This window comes from Bombina bombina, chromosome 5 (genome assembly GCF_027579735.1).
Source record: "Bombina bombina isolate aBomBom1 chromosome 5, aBomBom1.pri, whole genome shotgun sequence".
NCBI classification, from domain to species: Eukaryota; Metazoa; Chordata; class Amphibia; order Anura; family Bombinatoridae; genus Bombina; species Bombina bombina.
The window spans coordinates 1012776071-1012803143 of record NC_069503.1 but is presented as its reverse complement, the minus strand read 5'-3'; the positions used below and the strand labels follow the sequence as shown (position 1 = coordinate 1012803143).

The following is a 27073-nucleotide window of genomic DNA, read 5'->3' as shown; positions in this document are numbered from 1 at the left end:
TACTGATCCACCAGTCGAATCTCAGAGCCCTAAATCAGAGGGTGAAATGGATTAAAGTGGGTGAAGAAGAATGGAGATCCTCTTTCCTTTCATCTATTTCTTTAAGATTCCCGGACCCGGGGGGTTGTGTTGCCCATCCCTGCTTGGCTATCACTTTTTTGTGCACTTGCCTATCGTCTTACTATTCTGTTTTAACCCCTTAATGACCGCAGCACTTTTCCATTTTCTGTCCGTTTGGGACCAAGGCTATTTTTACATTTTTGCGGTGTTTGTGTTTAGCTGTAATTTTCCTCTTACTCCTTTACTGTACCCACACATATTATATACCGTTTTTCTCGCCATTAAATGGACTTTCTAAAGATATAACATTATTTTCATCATATCTTATAATTTACTATAAAAAATTATAAAATATGAGGAAAAATTTAAAAAAAAAAACACTTTTTCTAACTTTGACCCCCAAAATCTGTTACATTTCTACAACCACCAAAAAACACCCATGCTAAATAGTTTCTAAATTTTGTCCTGAGTTTAGAAATACCCAATGTTTACATGTTCTTTACTTTTTTTGCAAGTTATAGGGCCATAAATACAAGTAGCACTTTGCTATTTCCAAACCATTTTTTTTCAAAATCAGCGCTAGTTACATTAGAACACTAATATCTTTTAGGAATACCTGAATATCCCTTGACATGTATATATTTTTTTTTAGTAGACAACCCAAAGTATTGATCTAGGCCCATTTAGGTATATTTCATGCCACCATTTCACCGCCAAATGCGATCAAATAAAAAAAATCGTTCACTTTTTCACAAATTTTTTCACAAACTTTAGGTTTCTCACTGAAATTATTTACAAACAGCTTGTTCAATTATGGCACAAATGGTTGTAAATTCTTCTCTGGGATCCCCTTTGTTCAGAAATAGCAGACTTATATGGCTTTGGTGTTGCTTTTTGGTAATTAGAATGCCACTAAATGCCACTGCGCACCACACGTGTATTATGCCCAGCAGTGAAGGGGTTAATTAGGGAGCATGTAGGGAGCTTTTTGGGGTAATTTTAGCTTTAGTTTAGTGTAGTAGACAACCCCAAGTATTGATCTAGGCCCATTTTGGTATATTTCATGCCACCATTTCACCGCCAAATGCGATCAAATTAAAAAAAAAACGTAAAATGTTTCACAATTTTAGGTTTCTCACTGAAATCATTTACAAACAGCTTGTGCAGTTATGGCACAAATGGTTGTAAATGCTTCTCTGGGATCCCCTTTGTTCAGAAATAGCAGACATATATGGCTTTGGCGTTGCTTTTTGGTATTTAGAAGGCCGCTAAATGCCGCTGCGCATCACACGTGTATTATGGCTAGCATTGAAGGGGTTAATTAGGTAGCTTGCAGGGTTAATATTAGATTTAGTGTAGAGCTCAGCCTCCCACCTGAAACATCAGACCCCCTGATCCCTCCCAAACAGCTCTCTTCCCTCCCCCACCCCACAATTGTCCCCGCCATCTTAAGTACTGGCAGAAAGTCTGCCAGTACTAAAATAAAAGCTATATATTTTTTTTTTATTTTTTTTTTTAAAAGCATATTTACATATGCTGCTGTGTACGATCCCCCCTTAGCCCCCAACCTCACTGATCCCCCCCAAACAGCTCTATAACCCTCCCACTCTAACTTGATAGGCGCCATCTTGGGTACTGGCAGCTGTCTGCCAGTACCCAGTTTAGAAGAAAAAATGTCTTTATTTTTCATTTTGTAAGCATTTCTGTAGTGTAGCTTCCCCCCACACAAAACCAACCCCCCACCCCTCCACGATCTCTTTTTGTGCTTTTGCACAAACAAGATTAGGCCAATTATTACTTAAAAAATTTTCCGTAGTGTACCGGTTCCCACCCGCTCCCGCCCCGTGCACGCGCCCGCCCGCCACCCTCCGTGCACGCGCGCGCGTCCGTGCGCGCCCCCGGCGGTGCCGCCCCCGATCCCACCCCCGTGACTTAACACAGCACACCGATGGCCGCCCACCCGCCTCCCAAGTCGGCTCCCACCCACCAACGATACCGGCCATCGATGTCCGGTGCAGAGAGGGCCACAGAGTGGCTCTCTCTGCATCGGATGGCCATGTATGGTTATTGCAGGATGCCTCCATATCGAGGCATGACTGCAATAACCGGAAAGCAGCTGGAAGCGAGCAGGATCGCTTCCAGCTGCTTTCCACACCGAGGACGTGCAGGGTACGTCCTCAGGCATTAACTGCCTTTTTTTTGAGGACGTACCCTGCACGTCCTCGGTCATTAAGGGGTTAAGGATAGTTTATCTTAGAGCTCTTGGTTATAAGAGGAAACTTTTTATGAAAATGTTTCATCACGAGGGATATCTTCTGACAAATTGGGTTGTCTCAGTTTTCTGAAGACTTTCTATTGGAGTAACTCTGTCTTTATTTGAGGGGATTGTTCTCTCGATATTTGCTTGAAAGAATTAAGGCTTTGGAGCTTATAATTCTTTTATCTGTGCCTTTCGCAGGTGACTTGCCCCAAAGCTAGGGCTTCGGGTTTTTCTGTTCAGGACTTGTATCACTGTCAGATATGACTATGAAGCTAATCTTTCCTTCTACTTGAGAGAAAGATTTAGTTTGGTTCCGCTATTCACGGTTTTACAGTTTTTGCCCTGACTGTTATACTGTAAATCACTTAGGTGAATATGAACAAGAAAGGCTACACACAATGCTACAAATAATACAAATGTTATAAGTTTTCAGCTATTTGGTAAATGTTATCCCAATGTTTTTAATGTTGTTACTTATATATTGTTTTTAATGGTGTAGGTGTTTTACAGCCACTAGATGGCGACCTTAGGTCCCTGAGAGGTCAGTGTGGCGCCATTGAGAGAGTATTTAAAGGGACAGTCAAGTATAAATTAAACTTTCATTATTTAGATAGGACTTTTAATTTTAATTGACCTTCCAATTTACTTTTATCATCAAATTTGCTTTTTTCTCTTGGTATTCTTAGTTTAAACTAAACATAGGTAGGCTCATATGCTAATTTCTAAGCCTTTGAGGGCTGCCTCTTATCACATGCTTTTTAAATCTCTTTTCAACACAAAGAGACAGAAAGTACACGTGGGCTATATAGATAACACTGTGTTCAGGCACAGAAAGTTATTTAAGATCTAGCACAATACAATGCTAAATTTAAGACAATAGATAATAAACAGTCACAGTCATGTGATCAGGGGGCTGGAAGAAGGTTCCTAGATACAAGGTAATCACAAAGGTAAAAAGTACATTAATATAACTGTGTTGGTTATGCAAAACTGGGGAATGAGTAATAAAGGGATTATCTATCTTTTAAAACAATAACAATTCTATGGTTGACTGTCCCTTTAAATGTAGTAAAATGATCACATTATTAGCATGATTAAGAGGTTAACACCTCGAAACGTCGCTGACAGTTTGTTCCAATAAAGTTTTTTAGAAGATTTCTGTGCAGATGGCTATTTGTGATATACTCTATCAAGTCTGCCAGGATTCTTTCCTTTTCTCCAGGATGGTCTGGAAAAGGGCCTCTTAGTTAGTTTACTGGTTGTGTCAGTTTTAGCCCTGTCTGTTCCAATCCAGAGGCTTACTGAGCTTCCGAATGTACAGTTTTTGGTTAGGGCTCTGACTGCGATCAGTCTGAGGTGTCGATCTAATGCTTCCCTTTGGAACTTGCATCTTGTTTTTAAGGTTTTGCATCAGGCTTTTGGGCCTATGCATAAGGTTGCCATAAGTTATTGCTTCTGCGTGCAGAAGTCTCTGAGATTGCGTCCTTGCAATGTGTCCCTTCTTATCTGGTGTTTCCATGATAAAGGGCTGTTCTTTGAACCTAGTTAGGATTTCCTCCTATGGGTTTCTTTCTTATGTCCTATTCCTTCTTCTTTGAAGGAAAGTTTTCCACATAATATGGATTCGTACCTGAGGTTTTTTCTTCAGGTTACTTAAAGGGACACTGAACACAATTTTTTTTTCTTTCGTGATTCAGATAGAGCATGCAATTTTAAGCAACTTTCTAATTTACTCCTATTATCAATTTTTTTCTTCGTTCTCTTGATATCTTTATTTGAAAAAGGCATATAAGCTTTGTTTTGTTTTCTAGTTCAGCACTCTGGACAGCACTTTTTTATTGGTGGATGAATTTATCCACCAATCGGCAAGAACAACCCAGGTTGTTCACCAAAAATGGGCCAGCATCTAAACTTAGATTCTTGCATTTCAAATAAAGATACCAAGAGAATGAAGAAAATTTGACAATAGTAGTAAATTAAAAAGTTGCTTAAAATTTCATGCCATATCTGAATCGCGAAAGAAAAAAATTGGGTTCAGTGTCCCTTTAAGAATAGACAGGTTTTCTCTGTTGGTTATCTATCTGGGAAGCATAAGGGTCGGAAGGCACCTTCGACTTCCTTATCTGTTTGTTGAGGAGTTTCTTCCGCTTGGCATATGAGTCAGCGGGACTCAAGCCTCCTCAGAGGATTACGGCTCATTGTATGAGAGCAGTGTCGTCCTTTTGGGACCTTTACATTAGGTCTCTATGGATCAGTCTGGTAGGGTGGCTATAAGGGCCTCCTTACATTATTTTTTCCCCCAAAAAATTTTTTAAATGAAATTTTGCTTCTGTGGAAGCAGCCTTCGGGAGGAAGGGTTTTGCAGGCTGTGGTGCCCTCGGATAAAAGGGGGCCACCTCTCCTTTTTTCCTTCCCATTAGCATTCAGTGTCCTCTGGAGCTTGGGTATTATTTTCCCACAAGTAAGGAATGCAGCTGTGGTCCCTGTATTAAGAAGGAAAACATAAATTATGCTTACCTGATAATTTCCTTTCCTTCTGTACAGGGAGAGTCCACAGCTCCCGCCCATGTTCTCCGATGGGTGGCCCCACAATTTTATTGTGTCTAGGTTCAGTATTTCCCACAAGGAATGCAGCTGAGGACTCGCTGTACAAAAAGAAAGGAAATTATAAGGTAAGCATAATTTATTTTCTACGTTAGAAGAGTAATATTAAGAATATAGTAAGGGAAAATAAACTTATGCTTCAGATAGATCATACCATTGTAAACTACTCTCCAATTTATCTTGGTATCTTTTATTGAGGAGTTAAATCTAGGTAGTTTCATAGCGTTCTATGGCAGCAGTGTTGCAACAGTGTTTAACGTTTTTAAAAACATTTTTGCAGACACTGCTTGGAGTGTTAAAGTGAATGTAAATTTAAATGCTAAAGTGCCGGTTTTTAAAATTCGATTAAAAACAGAGGCACTTTAATTCATCAAAATTTACATTTCACTCCTGTTGTGAAAAAAAACTTACCTTTTAGTCTTGACAGCTGCTCCAGCTTCCTCTGGTCGTCGCAAGCCATTTCTGACGTCAGAAATGATGGATCGTTAATCCTCCAATCACGGCTTCCCCCCCTCACGTTTTTTTTTCACAACAGGAGTGAAATGTAAATTTTTATGAATTAAAGTGCCCCTGTTTTTAATCAAATTTTTAAAAACCGGGCACTTTAGCATCAAAATTTACATTCACTTTAAGGACATAAGAATGGTCTTGAGCTCTTATTAGCCTTCCTAGGTTTACTCTCCAATAAAGGTTAACTAGAGGTCAAAGCAAATTTGGTGACATAAGTAAATTGATAAGTTGTTTAAATATGCAACATGCTCTATCAAAACCATGAACATTTTTAATTTTGACTTTACGGTTTCTTTAAAGCTATATCAAGTTCAACTGGATGCATGGAGGTTTCTGAAACTCTTGACCTGAGTTTTTTTTCTTTATAGAGCCTAAACTGAAAATACCATTAGCCTAGCATTCACACAGTTCCTGTTCAAAACAGATTCCTTATATTTTTCTCTAGTTCCAATCCGTCTCAGTCATCCTATGTAATTCGAAATCCTCAACAAAGGCGGATAAGTCAGTCGCAACCGGTTCGTGGCAGAGATGAAGAGCAGGATGACATTGTGTCAGCTGATGTAGAAGAGGTATATTTTTAATCTTATCATTATGTTTTCTTATTTGACTAGGGTTAAACACACAGACTATCGGCAGTGCTATTAATACAATTACATGGTCTGAAAGATTACTGCATGCAATTTTGTCACTATAATGGACCTTTATTTATAATATAGTTTCTGCTAATTTTAAAATGTCCCTTTATATTTGTAATGCATTAATTTCCAGTCAATATATTTAAGCATTACTTAACTTAGGTTCCTAACTCTAGGTCATGGGTTTCTGGTAATATTAAGACTTGTATCTTAGGTTGAAGTAGTGGAAGGAGTGGCTGGTGAAGAGGACCACCATGATGAGCAGGAAGAGCATGGGGAGGAGAATGCAGAAGCTGAAGGACAGCATGATGAGCATGATGAGGATGGTAAAGAATATTTTATGAAAAACATACCCCTGTATTTACTTTCTCATGTAACTTGAATGCACATTAAACACTAAATACATGTCTTTTTAATGATAGTGAGAGTCCACAAAATCCTATTCTTACATATGGGAGTACATCACCTGGCCACCAGAAGGAGGCAGACACACCCCAACCAGAGCATTCAAATATCCCTCATGCTTCCCCTTCACTCCCAGTAGTTATTTGCCTCGTCTGATAGGTAGACAGAGAGTGAGGTGCTCTGCAAGATTTATTCCTATGGAAACCCTCAATTGATAGTTCCCTGAAGAGAGGGTTAAGGGAGTTATAGCTGTTTCTTTCATGTAATTAGCAAGAGTCCATGAGCTAGTGACGTATGGGATATACATTCCTACCAGGAGGGGCAAAGTTTCCCAAACCTCAAAATGCCTATAAATACACCCCTCACCACACCCACAATTCAGTTTTTACAAACTTTGCCTCCCGTGGAGGTGGTGAAGTTTGTGCTAGATTCTTCGTTGATATGTGCTTCGCAGCAGGCTGGAGCCCGGTTTTCCTCTCAGAGTGCAGTGAATGTCAGAGGGATGTGAAGAGAGTGTTGCCTATTTGAATACAATGGTCTTCCTCTAGGGGATCTATTTCATAGGTTCTCTGTTATCGGTCGTAGAGATTTCTTCTCCTACCTCCCTTTTCAGATCGACGATATACTCTTATATACCATTACCTCTACTGATTCTCGTTTCAGTACTGGTTTGGCTATCTACTATATGTAGATGAGTGTCTTAGGGTAAGTAAGTCTTATTTTATTATGACACTCTTAAGCTATGGTTGGGCACTTTATTTATAAAGTTCTAAAAATATGTGTTTAAACTTATATTTGCCTTGATTCAGGGTAATAAGTATTCCTTATTTCAGACAGTCAGTTTCATTATTTGGGATAATGCATATGAATAATAATTTTTTTCTTACCTTAAAAAAATTTTCAATTGACTTTTTTTCCCTGTGAGCTGTTAAGCTTGCGGGGGCTGAAAATGCTACAATTTATTGCGTCATTCTTGGCGCAGACTTTTTTGGCGCAAAAATTTTGTCATTTCCGGCGCCCTAATTGACGCCGGAAGTTTGCGTCATTTTTTGACGTTTTTTTGCGCCAAAAATGTAAGCGTCGTTTTTGTCGGCGTCACCGGATGTGGCGTCATACTTGGCGCCAAAAAATATAGGCGTTGTACTTAGCGCCAATAATGTGGGTGTCATTCTTGGCGCCAAAAAATGTGGGCGTCATTCTTGTCTCCACCTTTTTTTCACATTATTTCAGTCTCATTTTTCATTGCTTCTGGTTGCTAGAGGCTTGTTCATTTGGCATTTTTTCCCATTCCTGAAACTGTCATTGAAGGAATTTGATAATTTTGCTTTATATGTTGTTTTTTCTATTACATATTGCAAGATGTCTCAACTTGACCCTGGATCAGAATCTACCCCTGGATCAGAATCTACTTCTGGAAAGACGCTGCCTGATGCTGGTTCTACCAAAGTTAAGTGCATTTGTTGTAAACTTTTGGTAATTGCTCCTCCGGCTGTAGTTTGTGATAACTGTCATGATAAACTTTCTAATGCAGATTGTATTTCCATTAGTAATAATCCATTACCTGTTGTTGTTCCTTCAACATCTAATGCTCAGGATGTCCCTGTTAATGTAAAAGAATTTGTTTCTAAATCTATTAGGAAGGCTCTGTCTGTTATTCCTCCTTCCAGTAAACGTAAAAGGTCTTTTAAAACTTCTCATATTTCAGATGAATTTTTAAGTGACCGCCATCATTCTGACTTGTCTGTTTCTGATGAGGATCTATCTGGTTCAGAATATTCTGCCTCAGATATTGACACTGATAAATCTTCATATTTATTTAAAATGGAATTTATTCGTTCTTTACTTAAAGAAGTGTTAATCGCATTAGATATGGAGGAGTCTAGTCCTCTTGATACTAAATCTACTAAGCGTTTAAATTCGGTTTTCAAACCTCGTATAGTTATTCCAGAAGTTTTTCCAGTTCCTGATGCTATTTCTGAAGTAATTTCTAGGGAATTAAATAATCTGGATACTTCATTTACTCCTTCTCAAAGGTTTAAGAAATTGTACCCTGTGCCATCTGATAGATTAGAGTTTTGGGACAAAATCCCTAAAGTTGATGGGGCTATCTCTACTCTTGCTAAACGTACTACTATTCCTACGGCGGATAGTACTTCCTTTAAGGATCCTTTAGATAGGAAGCTTGAATCCTTTCTAAGGAGAGCTTATTTATGTTCAGGTAATCTTCTTAGACCTGCTATTTCTTTGGCTGATGTTGCTGCTGCTTCCACTTTCTGGTTGGAGGCTTTAGCGCAACAAGTGTCAGACCATAATACTCATAGCATTGTTAAACTTCTTCAACATGCTAATAACTTTATTTGTGATGCCATCTTTGATATCATTAGAATTGATGTCCGGTATATGTCTTTAGCTATTTTAGCTAGAAGAGCTTTATGGCTTAAAACTTGGAATGCAGATATGACTTCTAAGTCAACTTTGCTTTCTCTTTCTTTCCAAGGTAATAAATTATTTGGTTCACAGTTGGATTCTATTATTTCAACTGTTACTGGGGGGAAAGGAACCTTTTTGCCTCAGGACAAAAAATCTAAAGGTAAATACAGGGCTGCTAATCGTTTTCGCTCCTTTCGTCAGAATAAGGAGCAGAAGCCTGACCCTTCCCCTAAAGGAACGGTTTCCGTTTGGAAACCTTCTCCAGTCTGGAATAAATCCAAGCCTTTTAGAAAATCAAAACCAGCTCCCAAATCCGCATGAAGGTGCGGCCCTCATTCCAGCACAGCTGGTAGGGGGCAGGTTACGATTTTTCAAAGATATTTGGATCAATTCGATTCACAGTCTTTGGATTCAGAACATTGTTTCACAAGGGTACAGAATAGGTTTCAAGGTAAGGCCGCCTGCGAGAAGATTTTTTCTCTCTTGCATTCCAATAAACCCAGTGAAGGCTCAGGCGTTTCTGAAATGTGTTTCAGATCTAGAGTTGGCTGGGGTAATTGTGCCAGTTCCAGTTCATGAACAGGGTCTGGGGTTTTACTCAAATCTATTCATTGTACCAAAGGGCATTATATGTCCACAATAGATTTACAGGATGCATATCTTCATATTCCAATTCATCCAGATCACTATCAGTTTCTGAGATTATCTTTTCTAGACAAGCATTACCAGTTTGTGGCCCTTCCGTTTGGCCTAGCAACAGCTCCAAGGATCTTTTCAAAGGTTCTCGGTGCGCTTCTTTCTGTAATCAGAGAACAGGCTATTGCGGTATTTCCTTATTTGGACGATATCTTGGTACTTGCTCAGTCTTTACATTCTGCAGAATCTCATACGAATCAACTTGTGTCGTTTCTTCAAAGACATGGTTGGAGGATCAATTTACCAAAGAGTTCCTTGATTCCTCTGACAAAGGTAACCTTTTTGGGCTTTCAAATAGATTCAGTGTCCATGACCTTGTCTCTAACAGAAAAGAGACGTCTGAAGTTGATTTCAGCCTGTCGAAACCTTCAGTCTCAATCGTTCCCTTTGGTAGCTTTGTGCATGGAAATTCTAGGTCTCATGACTGCTGCATCGGACGCGATCCCCTTTGCTCGTTTTCTCATGAGCTTTGTATGCTGAACCAGTGGTGCAGGGATTATACAAAGATATCACAATTAATCTCCTTGAATCCCAATGTACGACACTCTCTGACGTGGTGGATAGATCACCATCGTTTAGTTCAAGGGGCTTCTTTTGTTCGTCCAACCTGGACTGTGATCTCAACAGATGCGAGTCTGTCAGGTTGGGGAGCTGTATGGGGATCTCTGACAGCGCAGGGGGTTTGGGAATCTCAGGAGGCGAGATTACCAATCAACATTTTGGAACTCCGTGCGATTTTCAGAGCTCTTCAGTTCTGGCCTCTTCTGAAGAGAGAATTGTTTATTTGTCACAACCGTGGCGTATGTCAATCAACAAGGTGGGACTCACAGTTTTCTGGCTATGAAAGAAGTATCTCGGATACTTGTATGGGCGGAATCCAGCTCCTGTCTAATCTCTGCGGTTCACATCCCAGGTGTAGACAATTGGGAAGCGGATTATCTCAGTCGCCAGACGTTACATCCGGGCGAATGGTCTCTTCACCCAGAGGTATTTTTTCAGATTGTTCAAATCTGGGGACTTCCAGAAATAGATCTGATGGCCTCTCATCTAAACAAGAAACTTCCCAGGTATCTGTCCAGATCCAGGGATCCTCAGGCGGAAGCAGTGGACGCGTTGTCACTTCCTTGGAATTATCATCCTGCCTATATCTTTCCGCCTCTAGTTCTTCCAAAGGTGATTTCCAAAATTCTAATGGAACGTTCGTTTGTTCTGCTGGTGGCTCCAGCATGGCCTCACAGGTTTTGGTATGTGGATCTCATTCGGATGGCCAGTTGCCAACCTTGGACACTTCCGTTAAGACCAGACCTTTTATCTCAAGGCCCTTTTTTTCCATCAGGATCTCAAATCATTAAATTTGAATGTATGGAAATTGAATGCTTGATTCTTAGTCATAGAGGTTTCTCTGACTCAGTAATTAATACTATGTTACAGGCTCGTAAATCTGTGTCTAGGAAGATTTATTTATCGAGTCTGGAAGACTTACATTTCTTGGTGTTCTTCTCATAAATTCTCCTGGCATTCTTTTAGAATTCCGAGAATTTTACAGTTTCTTCAGGATGGTTTGGATAAAGGTTTGTCTGCAAGTTCCTTGAAAGGACAAATCTCTGCTCTTTCTGTTTTTCACAGAAAGATTGCTAATCTTCCTGATATTCATTGTTTTGTACAAGCTTTGGTTCATATCAAACCTGTCATTAAGTCAATCTCTCTTCCTTGGAGTCTTAATTTGGTTCTGAGGGCTTTACAAGCTCCTCCGTTTGAACCTATGCATTCTCTGGATATTAAATTACTTTCTTGGAAAGTTTTGTTCCTTTTGGCCATCTCTTCTGCTAGAAGAGTTTCTGAGTTATCTGCTCTTTCTTGTGAATCTCCTTTTCTGATTTTTCATCAGGATAAGGCGGTGTTGCGGACTTCATTTCAATTTTTACTTAAGGTTGTGAATTCTAACAACATTAGTAGAGAAATTGTTGTCCCTTCATTGTGTCCGAATCCTAAGAATTCTCTGGAGAAATCTTTACATTCTTTGGATGTAGTAAGAGCTTTAAAATATTATGTTGAAGCTACTAAAGATTTTAGAAAGATTTCTAGTCTCTGTTATCTTTTCTGATTCCAGGAAAGGTCAGAAAGCTTCTGCCATTTCTTTGGCGTCTTGGTTAAAGTCTTTGATTCATCATGCTTATGTGGAGTCTGGTAAATCCCCGCCTCAAAGGATTATGGCTCATTCTACTAGGTCAGTTTCTACTTCCTGGGCGTTTAGGAATGAAGCTTCTGTTGATCAGATTTGCAAAGCAGAAACTTGGTTTTCTTTGCATACTTTTACTAAATTCTACCATTTTGATGTGTTTTCTTCTTCTGAAGCAGTTTTTGGTAGAAAAGTACTTCAGGCAGCTGTTTCAGTTTGATTCTTCTGCTTTTTTTCATTATTAAGATTAAAACTTTTGATTTGGGTTGTGGATTATTTTTCAGCGGAATTGGCTGTCTTTATTTTATCCCTCCCTCTCTAGAGACTCTTGCGTGGAAATTCCACATCTTGGGTATCTACTATCCCATACGTCACTAGCTCATGGACTCTTGCTAATTACATGAAAGAAAACATAATTTATGTAAGAACTTACCTGATAAATTCATTTCTTTCATATTAGCAAGAGTCCATGAGGCCCACCCTTTTTAGTGGTGGTTATGATTTTTTTGTATAAAGCACAATTATTCCAATTCCTTATTTTTGATGCTTTCGCTCCTTTCTTATCACCCCACTTCTTGGCTATTCGTTAAACTGAATTGTGGGTGTGGTGAGGGGTGTATTTATAGGCATTTTGAGGTTTGGGAAACTTTGCCCCTCCTGGTAGGAATGTATATCCCATACGTCACTAGCTCATGGACTCTTGCTAATATGAAAGAAATTAATTTATCAGGTAAGTTCTTACATAAATTATGTTTTTTTTTGTTATTCTCTTCAGTAGAGTATAGTGACCCAGCAGACCTGGGGTGTCTCATGGAAGTTCCCTATGCCACCTGCAGGCAAACACGAAAGAAAGGTAAAACATTTGTTCATCTGAGTGTAGGACTAGTAGTTCCGCTGGTTTTTCAGTCACTTAATTGCAGTCTTCTGATAATGAAGAATCCCTGTCTAGCACGGTGGGTGAACTTTTATCCTCTGATTCTTTTAGAGATGCTGACAAGGACGATGAGGATTTTTCCTTTAGGTTCAAGATGAAACATCTTAGGTATTTATTTAAAGGGATCTGAAACCCAAAAAATTTTTTTCTTATTTTACATGATTCAAATAGAGCATGTGATTTTAAATAACTTTCCAATTTACTTTTCTTTCATGTAATTAGCAAGAGTCCATGAGCTAGTGACGTATGGGATATACATTCCTACCAGGAGGGGCAAAGTTTCCCAAACCTCAAAATGCCTATAAATACACCCCTCACCACACCCACAATTCAGTTTTACAAACTTTGCCTCCTATGGAGGTGGTGAAGTAAGTTTGTGCTAGATTCTACGTTGATATGCGCTCCGCAGCAAGTTGGAGCCCGGTTTTCCTCTCAGCGTGCAGTGAATGTCAGAGGGATGTGAAGGAAGTATTGCCTATTTGAATGCAGTGATCTCCTTCTACGGGGTCTATTTCATAGGTTCTCTGTTATCGGTCGTAGAGATTCATCTCTTACCTCCCTTTTCAGATCGACGATATACTCTTATTTATATACCATTGCCTCTGCTGATTTTCGTTTCAGTACTGGTTTGGCTTTCTACAAACATGTAGATGAGTGTCCTGAGGTAAGTAAATCTTATTTTTTGTGACACTCTAAGCTATGGTTGGGCACTTTATTTATAAAGTTCTAAATATATGTATTCAAACATTTATTTGCCTTGACTCAGGATGTTCAACATTCCTTATTTTCAGACAGTCAGTTTCATATTTGGGATAATGCATTTGAATCAATCATTTTTTCTTACCTTAAAAAATTTGACTCTTTTTCCCTGTGGGCTGTTAGGCTCGCGGGGGCTGAAAATGCTTAATTTTATTGCGTCATTCTTGGCGCGGACTTTTTTGGCGCAAAAAATCTTTTCTGTTTCCGGCATCATACGTGTCGCCGGAAGTTGCGTCATTTTTTTTTTTGACGTCCTTTTGCGCCAAAAATGTCGGCGTTCCGGATGTGGCGTCATTTTTGGCGCCAAAAGCATTTAGGCGCCAAATAATGTGGGCGTCTTATTTGGCGCTAAAAAATTTGGGCGTCGCTTTTGTCTCCACATTATTTCAGTCTCATTTTTTCTTTGCTTCTGGTTACTAGAAGCTTGTTTATTGGCATTTTTTCCCATTCCTGAAACTGTCATTTAAGGAATTTGATCAATTTTGCTTTATATGTTGTTTTTTCTCTTACATATTGCAAGATGTCTCACGTTGCATCTGAGTCAGAAGATACTTCAGGAAAATCGCTGTCTAGTGCTGGAACTACCAAAGCTAAGTGTATCTGCTGTAAACTTTTGGTAGCTATTCCTCCGGCTGTTGTTTGTACTAATTGTCATGACAAACTTGTTAATGCAGATAATATTTCCTTTAGTAATGTACCATTGCCTGTTGCAGTTCCTTCAACATCTAAGGTGCAGAATGTTCCTGATAACATAAGAGATTTTGTTTCTGAATCCATCAAGAAGGCTATGTCTGTTATTTCTCCTTCTAGTAAACATAAAAAATCTTTTAAAACTTCTCTCTACAGATGAATTTTTAAATGAACATCATCATTCTGATTCTGATGACTCTTCTGGTTCAGAGGATTCTGTCTCAGAGATTGATGCTGATAAATCTTCATATTTATTTAAAATGGAATTTATTCGTTCTTTACTTAAAGAAGTACTAATTGCTTTAGAAATAGAGGATTCTGGTCCTCTTGATACTAATTCTAAACGTTTAGATAAGGTATTTAAATCTCCTGTGGTTATTCCAGAAGTTTTTCCTGTTCCTAATGCTATTTCTGAAGTAATTTCCAGAGAATGGGATACATTGGGTAATTCATTTACTCCTTCTAAACGTTTTAAGCAATTATATCCTGTGCCGTCTGACAGATTAGAATTTTGGGACAAAATCCCTAAAGTTGATGGGGCTATTTCTACCCTTGCTAAACGTACTACTATTCCTACGTCAGATGGTACTTCGTTTAAACATCCTTTAGATAGGAAAATTGAATCCTTTCTAAGAAAAGCTTATCTGTGTTCAGGTAATCTTCTTGCTATATCATTGGCTGATGTTGCTGCAGCTTCAACTTTTTGGTTGGAGACTTTAGCGCAACAAGTAACAGATCATGATTCTCATAATATTATTATTCTTCTTCAGCATGCTAATAATTTTATCTGTGATGCCATTTTTGATATTATTAGAGTTGATGTCAGGTTTATGTCTCTAGCTATTTTAGCTAGAAGAGCTTTATGGCTTAAAACTTGGAATGCTGATATGGCTTCTAAATCTACTCTACTTTCCATTTCTTTCCAGGGTAACAAATTATTTGGTTCTCAGTTTGATTCTATTATCTCAACTGTTACTGGTGGGAAAGGAACTTTTTTACCACAGGATAAAAAATCTAAGGGTAAAAACAGGGCTAATAATCGTTTTCGTTCCTTTCGTTTCAACAAAGAACAAAAGCCTGATCCTTCATCCTCAGGAGCAGTTTCAGTTTGGAAACCATCTCCAGTCTGGAATAAATCCAAGCCTTCTAGAAAGGCAAAGCCTGCTTCTAAGTCCACATGAAGGTGCGGCCCTCATTCCAGCTCAGCTGGTAGGGGGCAGGTTACGTTTTTTCAAAGAAATTTGGATCAAATCTGTTCACAATCTTTGGATTCAGAACATTGTTTCAGAAGGGTACAGAATTGGTTTCAAGATGAGACCTCCTGCAAAGAGATTTTTTCTTTCCCGTGTCCCAGTAAATCCAGTGAAAAGCTCAAGCATTTCTGAATTGTGTTTCAGATCTAGAGTTGGCTGGAGTAATTATGCTAGTTCCAGTTCTGGAACAGGGGATGGGGTTTTATTCAAATCTCTTCATTGTACCAAAGAAGGAGAATTCCTTCAGACCAGTTCTGGATCTAAAAATATTGAATCGTTATGTAAGGATTCCAACGTTCAAAATGGTAACTGTAAGGACTATCTTGCCTTTTGTTCAGCAAGGGCATTATATGTCCACAATAGATTTACAGGATGCATATCTGCATATTCCGATTCATCCAGATCATTATCAGTTCCTGAGATTCTCTTTTCTGGACAAGCATTACCAGTTTTTGGCTCTGCCGTTTGGCCTAGCTACAGCTCCAAGAATTTTTACAAGGTTCTCGGTGCCCTTCTGTCTGTAATCAGAGAACAGGGTATTGTGGTATTTCCTTATTTGGACGATATCTTAGTACTTGCTCAGTCTTTACATTTAGCAGAATCTCATACGAATCGACTTGTGTTGTTTCTTCAAGATCATGGTTGGAGGATCAATTCACCAAAAAGTTAATTGATTCCTCAGACAAGGGTAACCTTTCTGGGTTTCCAGATAGATTCAGTGTCCATGACTCTGTCTTTAACAGACAAGAGACGTCTAAAATTGATTTCAGCTTGTCGAAACCTTCAGTCACAATCATTCCCTTCGGTAGCCTTATGCATGGAAATTCTAGGTCTTATGACTGCTGCATCGGACGCGATCCCCTTTGCTCGTTTTCACATGCGACCTCTTCAGCTCTGTATGCTGAATCAATGGTGCAAGGATTACACAAAGATATCTCAATTAATATCTTTAAAACCGATTGTACGACACTCTCTAACGTGGTGGACAGATCACCATCGTTTAATTCAGGGGGCTTCTTTTGTGCTTCCGACCTGGACTGTAATTTCAACAGATGCAAGTCTCACAGGTTGGGGAGCTGTGTGGGGATCTCTGACGGCACAAGGAGTTTGGGAATCTCAGGAGGTGAGATTACTGATCAATATTTTGGAACTCCGTGCAATTTTCAGAGCTCTTCAGTTTTGGCCTCTTCTGAAGAGAGAATCGTTCATTTGCTTTCAGACAGACAATGTCACAACTGTGGCATACATCAATCATCAAGGAGGGACTCACAGTCCTCTGGCTATGAAAGAAGTATCTCGAATTCTGGTTTCGGCGGAATCCAGCTCCTGTCTAATCTCTGCGGTTCATATCCCAGGTATAGACAATTGGGAAGCGGATTATCTCAGTCGCCAAACGTTGCATCCGGGCGAATGGTCTCTTCACCCAGAGGTATTTCTTCAGATTGTTCAAATGTAGGAGCTTCCAGAAATAGATCTGATGGCGTCTCATCTAAACAAGAAACTTCCCAGGTATCTGTCCAGATCCCGGGATCCTCAGGCGGAAGCAGTGGATGCATTATCACTTCCTTGGAAGTATCATCCTGCTTATATCTTTCCGCCTCTAGTTCTTCTTCCAAGAGTAATCTCCAAGATTCTGAAGGAATGCTAGTTTGTTCTGCTGGTAGCTCCGGCATGGCCTCACAGGTTTTGGTATGCGGATCTTGTCCGGATGGCCTCTTGCCATCCGTGGACTCTTCCGCTACGACCAGACCTTCTGTCGCAAGGTCCTTTTTTCCATCAGGATCTCAAATCCTTAAATTTAAAGGTATGGAGATTGAACGCTTGATTCTTGGTCAAAGAGGTTTCTCTGACTCTGTGATTAATACTATGTTACAGGCTCGTAAATCTGTATCCAGAGAGATATATTATAGAGTCTGGAGGACTTATATTTCTTGGTGTCTTTCTCATCATTTTTCTTGGCATTCTTTTAGAATCCCGAGAATTTTACAGTTTCTTCAGGATGGTTTAGATAAAGGTTTATCCGCAAGTTCTTTGAAAGGACAAATCTCTGCTCTTTCTGTTCTTTTTCACAGAACGATTGCTAATCTTCTTGATATTAATTGTTTTGTACAAGCTTTGGTTCGTATAAAACCTGTCATTAAGTCAATTTCTCCACCTTGGAGTTTGAATTTGGTTCTGGGGGCTCTTCAAGCTCCTCCGTTTGAACCTATGCATTCTTTGGACATTAAATTACTTTCTTGGAAAGTTTTGTTCCTTTTGGCCATCTCTTCTGCCAGAAGAGTTTCTGAATTATCTGCTCTTTCTTGTGAGTCTCCTTTTCTGATTTTTCATCAGGATAAGGCGGTGTTGCGAACTTCTTTTGAATTTTTACCTAAAGTTGTGAATTCCAACAACATTAGTAGAGAAATTGTGGTTCCTTCATTATGTCCTAATCCTAAGAATTCTAAGGAGAAATCGTTGCATTCTTTGGATGTTGTTAGAGCTTTGAAATATTATGTTGAAGCTACTAAGTCTTTCCGTAAGACTTCTAGTTTATTTGTTATCTTTTCCGGTTCTAGAAAAGGCCAGAAAGCTTCTGCCATTTCTTTGGCATCTTGGTTGAAATCTTTAATTCATCTTGCCTATGTTGAGTCGGGTAAAACTCCGCCTCAAAGGATTACAGCTCATTCTACTAGGTCAGTTTCTGCTTCCTGGGCTTTTAGGAATGAAGCTTCGATTGATCAGATTTGCAAAGCAGCAACTTGGTCCTCTTTGCATACTTTTACTAAATTCTACCATTTTGATGTATTTTCTTCTTCTGAAGCAGTTTTTGGTAGAAAAGTACTTCAGGCAGCGGTTTCAGTTTGAATCTTCTGCTTATGTTTTTCTTTAAACTTTATTTTGGGTGTGGATTATTTTCAGCAGGAATTGGCTCTCTTTATTTTATCCCTCCCTCTCTAGTGATTCTTGCGTGGAAAGATCCACATCTTGGGTAATCATTATCCCATACGTCACTAGCTCATGGACTCTTGCTAATTACATGAAAGAAAACATAATTTATGTAAGAACTTACCTGATAAATTCATTTCTTTCATATTAGCAAGAGTCCATGAGGCCCGCCCTTTTTTTGTGGTGGTTATGATTTTTGTATAAAGCACAATTATTCCAATTCCTTATTTTATATGCTTTCGCACTTTTTTATCACCCCGCTTCTTGGCTATTCGTTAAACTGAATTCTGGGTGTGGTGAGGGGTGTATTTATAGGCATTTTGAGGTTTGGGAAACTTTGCCCCTCCTGGTAGGAATGTATATCCCATACGTCACTAGCTCATGGACTCTTGCTAATATGAAAGAAATTAATTTATCAGGTAAGTTCTTACATAAATTATGTTTTTATACAACTTGCTTCATTCTCTTGGCATCCTTTCTTTCGTGTAATTGGCAAGAGTCCATGAGCTAGTGACGTATGGGATATACAATCCTACCAGGAGGGGAAAAGTTTCCCAATCCTCAAAATGCCTATAAATACACCCCTCACCACACCCACAATTCATTTTTACAAACTTTGCCTCATAATGAAGGTGGTAAAGTAAGTTTGTGCTATGATTTCTACGTTGATATGCGCTTCTCCGCTTTTTTGAAGCCCGTTTCCTCTGAATACAGTGAATGTCAGAGGGATGTGAAGGGAGTATCACCTATTGAATGCAATGATTTTCCTCATGGGGATCTATTTCATAGGTTCTCTGTTGGTCGTAGAGATTAATCTCCTACCTCCCTTTTCAGATCGACGATATACTCTCATATTCCATTACCTCTACTGATAACGGTTTTAGTACTGGTTTGGCTATCTGCTATATGTGGATGGGTGTCTTCAGGTAAGTATGTTTTTATTACTTAAGACACTTTCAGCTATGGTTTGGCACTTTATGTATTTATATAAAGTTTTAAATATATGTATTGTACTTATATTTGCCATGATTCAGGTTTCAGTATATTTCCTTTTGCAGACTGTCAGTTTCATATCTGGGAAATGCATTTTTTATGGAAAATGTATTTCTTAGCTGGGGTGTAGTCTTTTTTCAATTAACTGCCATTTTCAAAATTTGCAGGCAGAATTAGGCTCGTGAGGGCGCAAAATGCTAAAGTTTATTGCGTCATTCTTGGCGCGAGATTTCGTGGTGCAAAGTTACGTTCGTTGACGCAAGATCGTAATTTCCGGCGTCTTAGTTGACACCGGGTCCTTTCACAAGGTTGCGTCATTTATGACGCGAGTGTGTCTTTTCCAAATGTTTTTGGCGCCAAAAAATATTTTTTTTGTTTGTTGTGCGTCATACTTGACGCCAAATATTTTAATTATTTAAGACCCCATTCTTTTTTGCCTCCTGTCTTTTTCTATGTCAGAGGGTTATGCTGTTTGCATTTTTTCCCATTCCTGAAACTGCCATATAACGAAATTGATAATTTTGCTTTAGATGTTGTTTTTTTTCTTACATTTGCAAGATGTCTCACTCTGATCCTGTCTCGGAAATCACTGTTGGAACCCTCCGGCCTGATAACAGTTCTACCAAAGCTAAGTGCATTTGTTGTAAACTTGTGGAGGTTATACCTCCAGCTGTGGTTTGTAATAGTTGTCATGATGAACTTTTATATGCAGAGAATGTATCCATCAGTAGTGGTTCATTACCTGTTGCTGTTCCCTCAACATCTAATGCACAAGATATACCTGTACATTTAAAATAATTTATTTCTGATTCTATTCAGAAGGCTTTGTCTGCTATTCCGCCTTCTAATAAACGTAAAAGGCCTTTTAAAACTTCTACATAAGGTTGATGAAATTTCAAATGACCAGCAACATACTGAAATATCCTTCTCTGATGAGGATCTATCTGATTCAGAGAATCCTGCCTCAGATATTGGCACTGACAAATCCTTATTTATTTAAATTTGAGTATATTCGTTCTTTGTTAAATTAAGTGTTGATTACATTGGATATGGAGGAAACTAGTCCTCTTGATATTAAAACTAGTAAGCGTTTAAATTCTGTTTATAAACCTCCTGTGGTTATTCCAGAGGTTTTCTTTCATGTAATTAGCAAGAGTCCATGAGCTAGTGACGTATGGGATATACATTCCTACCAGGAGGGGCAAAGTTTCCCAAACCTCAAAATGCCTATAAATACACCCCTCACCACACCCACAATTCAGTTTTACAAACTTTGCCTCCCATGGAGGTGGTGAAGTAAGTTTGTGCTAGATTCTACGTTGATGTGCGCTTCGCAGCAGACTGAAGCCCGGTTTTCCTCTCGGAGTGCAGTGAATGTGAAGAGGGATGTGAAGAGAGTATTGCCTATTTGAATACAATGGTCTTCCTCTAGGGGATCTATTTCATAGGTTCTCTGTTATCGGTCGTAGAGATTTCTTCTCCTACCTCCCTTTTCAGATCGACGATATACTCTTATATACCATTACCTCTACTGATTCTCGTTTCAGTACTGGTTTGGCTATCTACTATATGTAGATGAGTGTCTTAGGGTAAGTAAGTCTTATTTTATTATGACACTCTAAGCTATGGTTGGGCACTTTATATGTAAAGTTCTAAATATATGTGTTTAAACTTATATTTGCCATGATTCAGGGTAATCAGTATTCCTTATTTCAGACAGTTTCATTGTTTGGAATAATGCACATGAATAAATATTTTTTTCTTACCTTAAAAATTTTCAATTGACTTTTTTCCCTGTGGGCTGTTAGGCTTGCGGGGGCTGAAAATGCTACAATTTATTGCGTCATTCTTGGCGCAGACTTTTTTGGCGCAAACATTTTTTGTCATTTCCGGCGCCCTAATTGACGCCGGAAGTTTGTTCATGGTTGCGTCATTTTTTTGACGTATAGGTGTTCAGACTTTTTTTGCGCCAAAAATGTGGGCGTCATTTTTTTTGACGTAACAGGATGTGGCGTCATACTTGGCGCCAAAAAATATAGGCGTTGTACTTGGCGCCAATAATGTGGGCGTCATTCTTGTCTCCACCTTTTTTTCACATTATTTCAGTCTCATTTTTCATTGCTTCTGGTTGCTAGAGGCTTGTTCATTTGGCATTTTTTCCCATTCCTGAAACTGTCATTGAAGGAATTTGATAATTTTGCTTTATATGTTGTTTTTTCTATTACATATTGCAAGATGTCTCAACCTGACCCTGGATCCGAATCTACTTCTGGAAAGACGCTGCCTGATGCTGGTTCTACCAAAGTTAAGCGCATCTGTTGTAAACTTTTGGTAACTGTTCCTCCGGCTGTAGTTTGTGATAACTGTCATGATAAACTTTCTAATGCAGATTGTATTTCCATTAGTAATAATCCATTACCTGTTGTTCCTTCAACATCTAATGCTCAGGATGTCCCTGTTAATGTAAAATAATTTGTTTCTAAATCTATTAGGAAGGCTCTGTCATTCCTCCTTCCAGTAAACGTAAAAGGTCTTTTAAAACTTTTCATATTTCAGATGAATTTTTAAGTGACCGCCATCATTCTGACTTATCTGTTTCTGATGAGGATATATCTGGTTCAGAAGATTCTGCCTCAGATATTGACACTGATAAATCTTCATATATTTTTAAGATGGAGTTTATTCGTTCTTTACTTAAAGAAGTGTTAATTGCATTAGATATGGAGGAGTCTAGTCCTCTTGATACTAAATCTACTAAGCGTTTAAATTCGGTTTTCAAACCTCATGTAGTTATTCCAGAAGTTTTTCCAGTTCCTGATGCTATTTCAGAAGTAATTTCTAGGGAATGGAATAGTCTGGGTACTTCATTTACTCCTTCTCCAAGGTTTAAGAAATTGTACCCTGTGCCATCTGATAGATTAGAGTTTTGGGACAAAACCCCCAAAGTTGATGGGGCTATCTCTACTCTTGCTAAACGTACTACTATTCCTACAGCGGATAGTACTTCCTTTAAGTATCCTTTAGATAGGAAACTTGAATCCTTTCTAAGGAGAGCTTATTTATGTTCAGGTAATTTTCTTAGACCTGCTATTTCCTTGGCTGATGTTGCTGCAGCTTCCACTTTCTGGTTGGAGGCTTTAGCGCAACAAGTGTCAGACCATAATGCTTATAGCATTGTTAAACTTCTTCAACATGCTAATAACTTTATTTGTGATGCCATTTTTGATATCATTAGAATTGATGTCAGGTATATGTCTTTAGCTATTTTAGCTAGAAGAGCTTTATGGCTTAAATCTTGGAATGCAGATATGACTTCTAAGTCAACTTTGCTTTCTCTTTCTTTCCAAGGTAATAAATTATTTGGTTCACAGTTGGATTCTATTATTTCAACTGTTACTGGGGGGAAAGGAACCTTTTTGCCTCAGGACAAAAAATCTAAAGGTAAATACAGGGCTGCTAATCGTTTTCGTTCCTTTCGTCAGAATAAGGAACAGAAGCCTGATCCTTCCCCTAAAGGAACGGTTTCCGTTTGGAAACCTTCTCCAATCTGGAATAATTCCAAGGCTTTTAGAAAGTCAAAACCAGCCCCCAAGTCCACATGAAGGTGGTTGGTGGCTGGTAGGGGGCAGGTTACGATTTTTCAAAGATATTTGGATAAATTCGATTCACAGTCTTTGGATTCAGAACATTGTTTCACAAGGGTACAGAATAGGTTTCAAGGTAAGGCCACCTGTGAGAAGATTTTTTTCTCTCTCGCATTCCAGTAAACCCAGTGAAGGCTCAGGCATTTCTGAAATGTGTTTCAGACCTAGAGTTGGCTGGGGTAATTGTGCCAGTTCCAGTTCTGGAACGGGGTCTGGGGTTTTACTCAAATCTATTCATTGTACCAAAGAAGGAGAATTCTTTCAGACCAGTTCTGGATCTAAAAATATTGAATCGTTATGTAAGGATACCAACATTCAAAATGGTGACTATAAGGACTATTCTGCCTTTTTGTTCAGCAAGGGCATTATAAGTCTACAATAGACTTACAGGATGCATATCTTCATATTCCAATTCATCCAGATCACTATCAGTTTCTGAGATTCTCTTTTCTAGACAAGCATTACAAGTTTGTTGCCCTTCCGTTTGGCCTAGCAACAGCTCCAAGGATCTTTTCAAAGGTTCTCAGTGCCCTTCTCTCTGTAATCAGAGAACAGGGTATTGCGGTATTTCCTTATTTGGACAATATCTTGGTACTTGCTCAGTCTTTACATTCTGCAGAATCTCAATCGAATCAACTTGTGTTGTTTCTTCAAAGACATGGTTGGAGGATCAATTTACCAAAGAGTTCCTTGATTCCTCAGACAAGAGTAACCTTTTTAGGTTTTCAAATAGATTCAGTGTCCATGACTTTGTCTCTGACAGAAAAGAGACGTCTGAAATTGGTTTCAGCCTGTCGAAACCTTCAGTCTCAATCGTTCCCTTCAGTAGCATTATGCATGGAAATTCTAGGTCTCATGACTGCTGCATCGGACGCGATCCCTTTTGCTCGTTTTCACATGAGACCACTCCAGCTTTGTATGCTGAACCAGTGGTGCAGGGATTATACAAGGATATCACAATTAATATCCTAAAATCCCAATGTTCGATCATCTCTAACTTGGTGGATGGATCACCATCGTTTATTACAAAGGGCCTCTTTTGTTCATCCAACCTGGACTGTGATCTCAACAGATGCGAGTATCAGGTTGGGGAGCTGTATGGGGATCTCTGACAGCGCAGGGGGTTTGGGAATCTCAGGAGGCGAGATTACCAATCAACATTTTGGAACTCTGTGCGATTTTCAGAGCTCTTCAGTTTTGGCCTCTTCTGAAGAGAGAATCATTTATTTGTTTTCAAACAGACAATGTCACAACCGTGGCATATGTCAATCATCAAGGTGGGACTCACAGTCCTCAAGCAATGAAAGAAGTATCTCGGATACTTGTATGGGCGGAATCCAGCCCCTGTCTAATTTCTGCGGTTCACATCCCAGGTGTAGACAATTGGGAAACGGATTATCTCAGTCACCGTTACATCCGGGCGAATGGTCTCTTCATCCAGAGGTTTTTCTTCAGATTGTTCAAATCTGGGGTCTTCCAGAAATAGATCTGATGGCCTCTCATCTAAACAAGAAACTTCCCAGGTATCTGTCCAGATCCAGGGATCCTCAGGCGGAAGCAGTGGATGCGTTGTCACTTCCTTGGAATTACCATCCTGCTTATATCTTTCCGCCTCTAGTTCTTCTTCCAAAAGTAATTTCCAAAATTCTAATGGAGCGTTCATTTGTACTGTTGGTGGCTCCAGCATGGCCACACAGGTTTTGGTTTGCGGATCTCGTTCGGATGGCCAGTTGCCAATCTTGGACACTTCCATTAAGGCCAGACCTTCTATCTCAAGGTCCATTTTTCCATCAGGATCTCAAATCATTAAATTTGAAGGTATGGAGATTGAACGCTTAATACTTAGTCATAGAGGTTTCTCTGACTCTGTGATTAATACTATGTTACAGGCTTGTAAATCTGTATCTAGAAAGATTTATTATCGAGTTTGGAAGACTTACATTTCTTGGTGTTCTTCTCATAAATTCTCTTGGCATTCTTTTAGAATTCCTAGAATTTTACAATTTCTTCAGGATGGTTTGGATAAGGGTTTGTCTGCAAGTTCTTTGAAAGGACAAATCTCTGCTCTTTCTGTTCTTTTTCACAGAAAGATTGCTAATCTTCCTGATATTCATTGTTTTGTACAGGCTTTGGTCCGTATCAAACCTGTCATTAAGTCAATCTCTCCTCCTTGGAGTCTTAATTTGGTTTTGAAAGCTTTGCAGGCTCCTCCGTTTGAGCCTATGCATTCTCTGGATATTAAATTACTTTCCTGGAAAGTATTGTTCCTTTTGGCTATCTCTTCTGCTAGAAGAGTTTCTGAGTTATCTGCTCTTTCTTGTGAATCTCCTTTTCTGATTTTTTATCAGGATAAGGAAGTGTTGCGGACTTCATTTCAATTTTTACCTAAGGTTGTGAATTCTAACAACATTGGTAGAGAAATTGTTGTTCCTTCATTGTGTCCTAATCCTAAGAATTCTAAGGAAAGATCGTTACATTCTTTGGATGTAGTTAGAGCTTTGAAATACTATGTTGAAGCTACTAAAGATTTTAGGAAGACTTCCAGTCTATTTGTTATCTTTTCTGGTTCCAAGAAAGGTCAGAAGGCTTCTGCCATGTCTTTGGCGTCTTGGTTAAAGTCTTTGATTCATCATGCTTATGTGGAGTCGGGTAAATCCCCGCCTCAAAGGATTTTGGCTCATTCTACTAGGTCAGTTTCTAATTCCTGGGCCTTAAGGAATGAAGCTTCTGCTGATCAGATTTGCAAAGCAGCAACTTGGTCTTCTTTGCATACTTTTTCTAAATTCTACCATTTTGATGTGTTTTCTTCTTCTGAAGCAGTTTTTGGTAGAAAAGTACTTCAGGCAGCTGTTTTCTGTTTGATTAGTCTGCTTATAATTTCAGTTTTTTTCATTATAAAGATCAAAATTTTTTATTTGGGTTGTGGATTATTTTTTTCAGCGGAATTGGCCGTCTTTATTTTATCCCTCCCTCTCTAGTGACTCTTGGATGAAAGCTCCACATCTTGGGTATCTGCTATCGCATACGTCACTAGCTCATGGACTCTTGCTAATTACATGAAAGAAAACATAATTTATGTAAGAACTTACCTGATAAATTCATTTGTTTTATATTAGCAAGAGTCCATGAGGCCCACCCTTTTTTGTGGTGGTTATGATTTTTTTGTATAAAGCACAATTATTTCAATTCCTTATTTTTGATGCTTTCGCTCCTTTCTTATCACCCCACTTCTTGGCTATTAGTTAAACTGAATTGTGGGTGTGGTGAGGGGTGTATTTATAGGCATTTTAAGGTTTGGGAAACTTTGCCCCTCCTGGTAGGAATGTATATCCCATACGTCACTAGCTCATGGACTCTTGCTAATATGAAAGAAATGAATTTATCAGGTAAGTTCTTACATAAATTATGTTTTTATTGGGTTCCGTTTGTCGGAACCTTCAGTCTCTATTATTTTCTTCAGTTGCTATATGCATGGAAGTTTTAGGTCTCATGGCTGCAGCATTGGATTCGATTCCCTTTGCTCATTTTCATTGGAAACCTTTCCAGTTTTTTATGAATTAATGGTGCAGGGATTCTAGGATATCACTTTTTTATATCTTTGAATCCCAATGTTCAACTATCTTTGACTTGGTGGTTAGATCACCATCATATAGTTCTACGGGTCTCTTCGGTTAATTTTTCCTGGACCATGATCACTACAGATGCAAGTCTTTTAGGTTGGGAGGCTGTCTGGGGATCTCTGTCAGCACAAGGGGTTTGGAAATCTCAGGAGGCGAGATTACTATTCGATATTTTTGGAACTCCGTGCATTTCTCAGAGTTCTTCAGTTTTGGCTTTTTTTTTTAAGAAAGAGACGTTTATTGATTTTCAGACAGACAATGTCACAACTGTGGCGTATGTCAATCATCAGGTTGGGACTCTCAGTCCTTAGGCTGTGAAAGAAGTATCTCGGATACTTGCTTGGGCTAAATCCAGCTCCTGTCTAATTTCTGCGGTCCATTTCCCAGGTATAGACAATTGGGAAGCAGATTATATGTGTCGATCAAGCTTTACATCCGGGAGAATGATCTCTTTACCCAGATGTGTTTTTTTT

At 39.0% G+C, this 27073-nt stretch overlaps 1 protein-coding gene across 1 annotated transcript in view; it reads left to right on the top strand.

Moving 5' to 3' along the window:
- UBR5 (ubiquitin protein ligase E3 component n-recognin 5) overlaps positions 1-27073 on the top strand; it is an 877374-nt gene that overhangs the window by 684160 nt on the left and 166141 nt on the right. Inside the window, exons 30-31 of the mRNA XM_053715922.1 lie at positions 5880-6003; positions 6284-6395. Coding sequence (XP_053571897.1) covers positions 5880-6003; positions 6284-6395 — 236 coding nt within the window. The remainder of the gene's footprint in view (positions 1-5879; positions 6004-6283; positions 6396-27073) is intronic.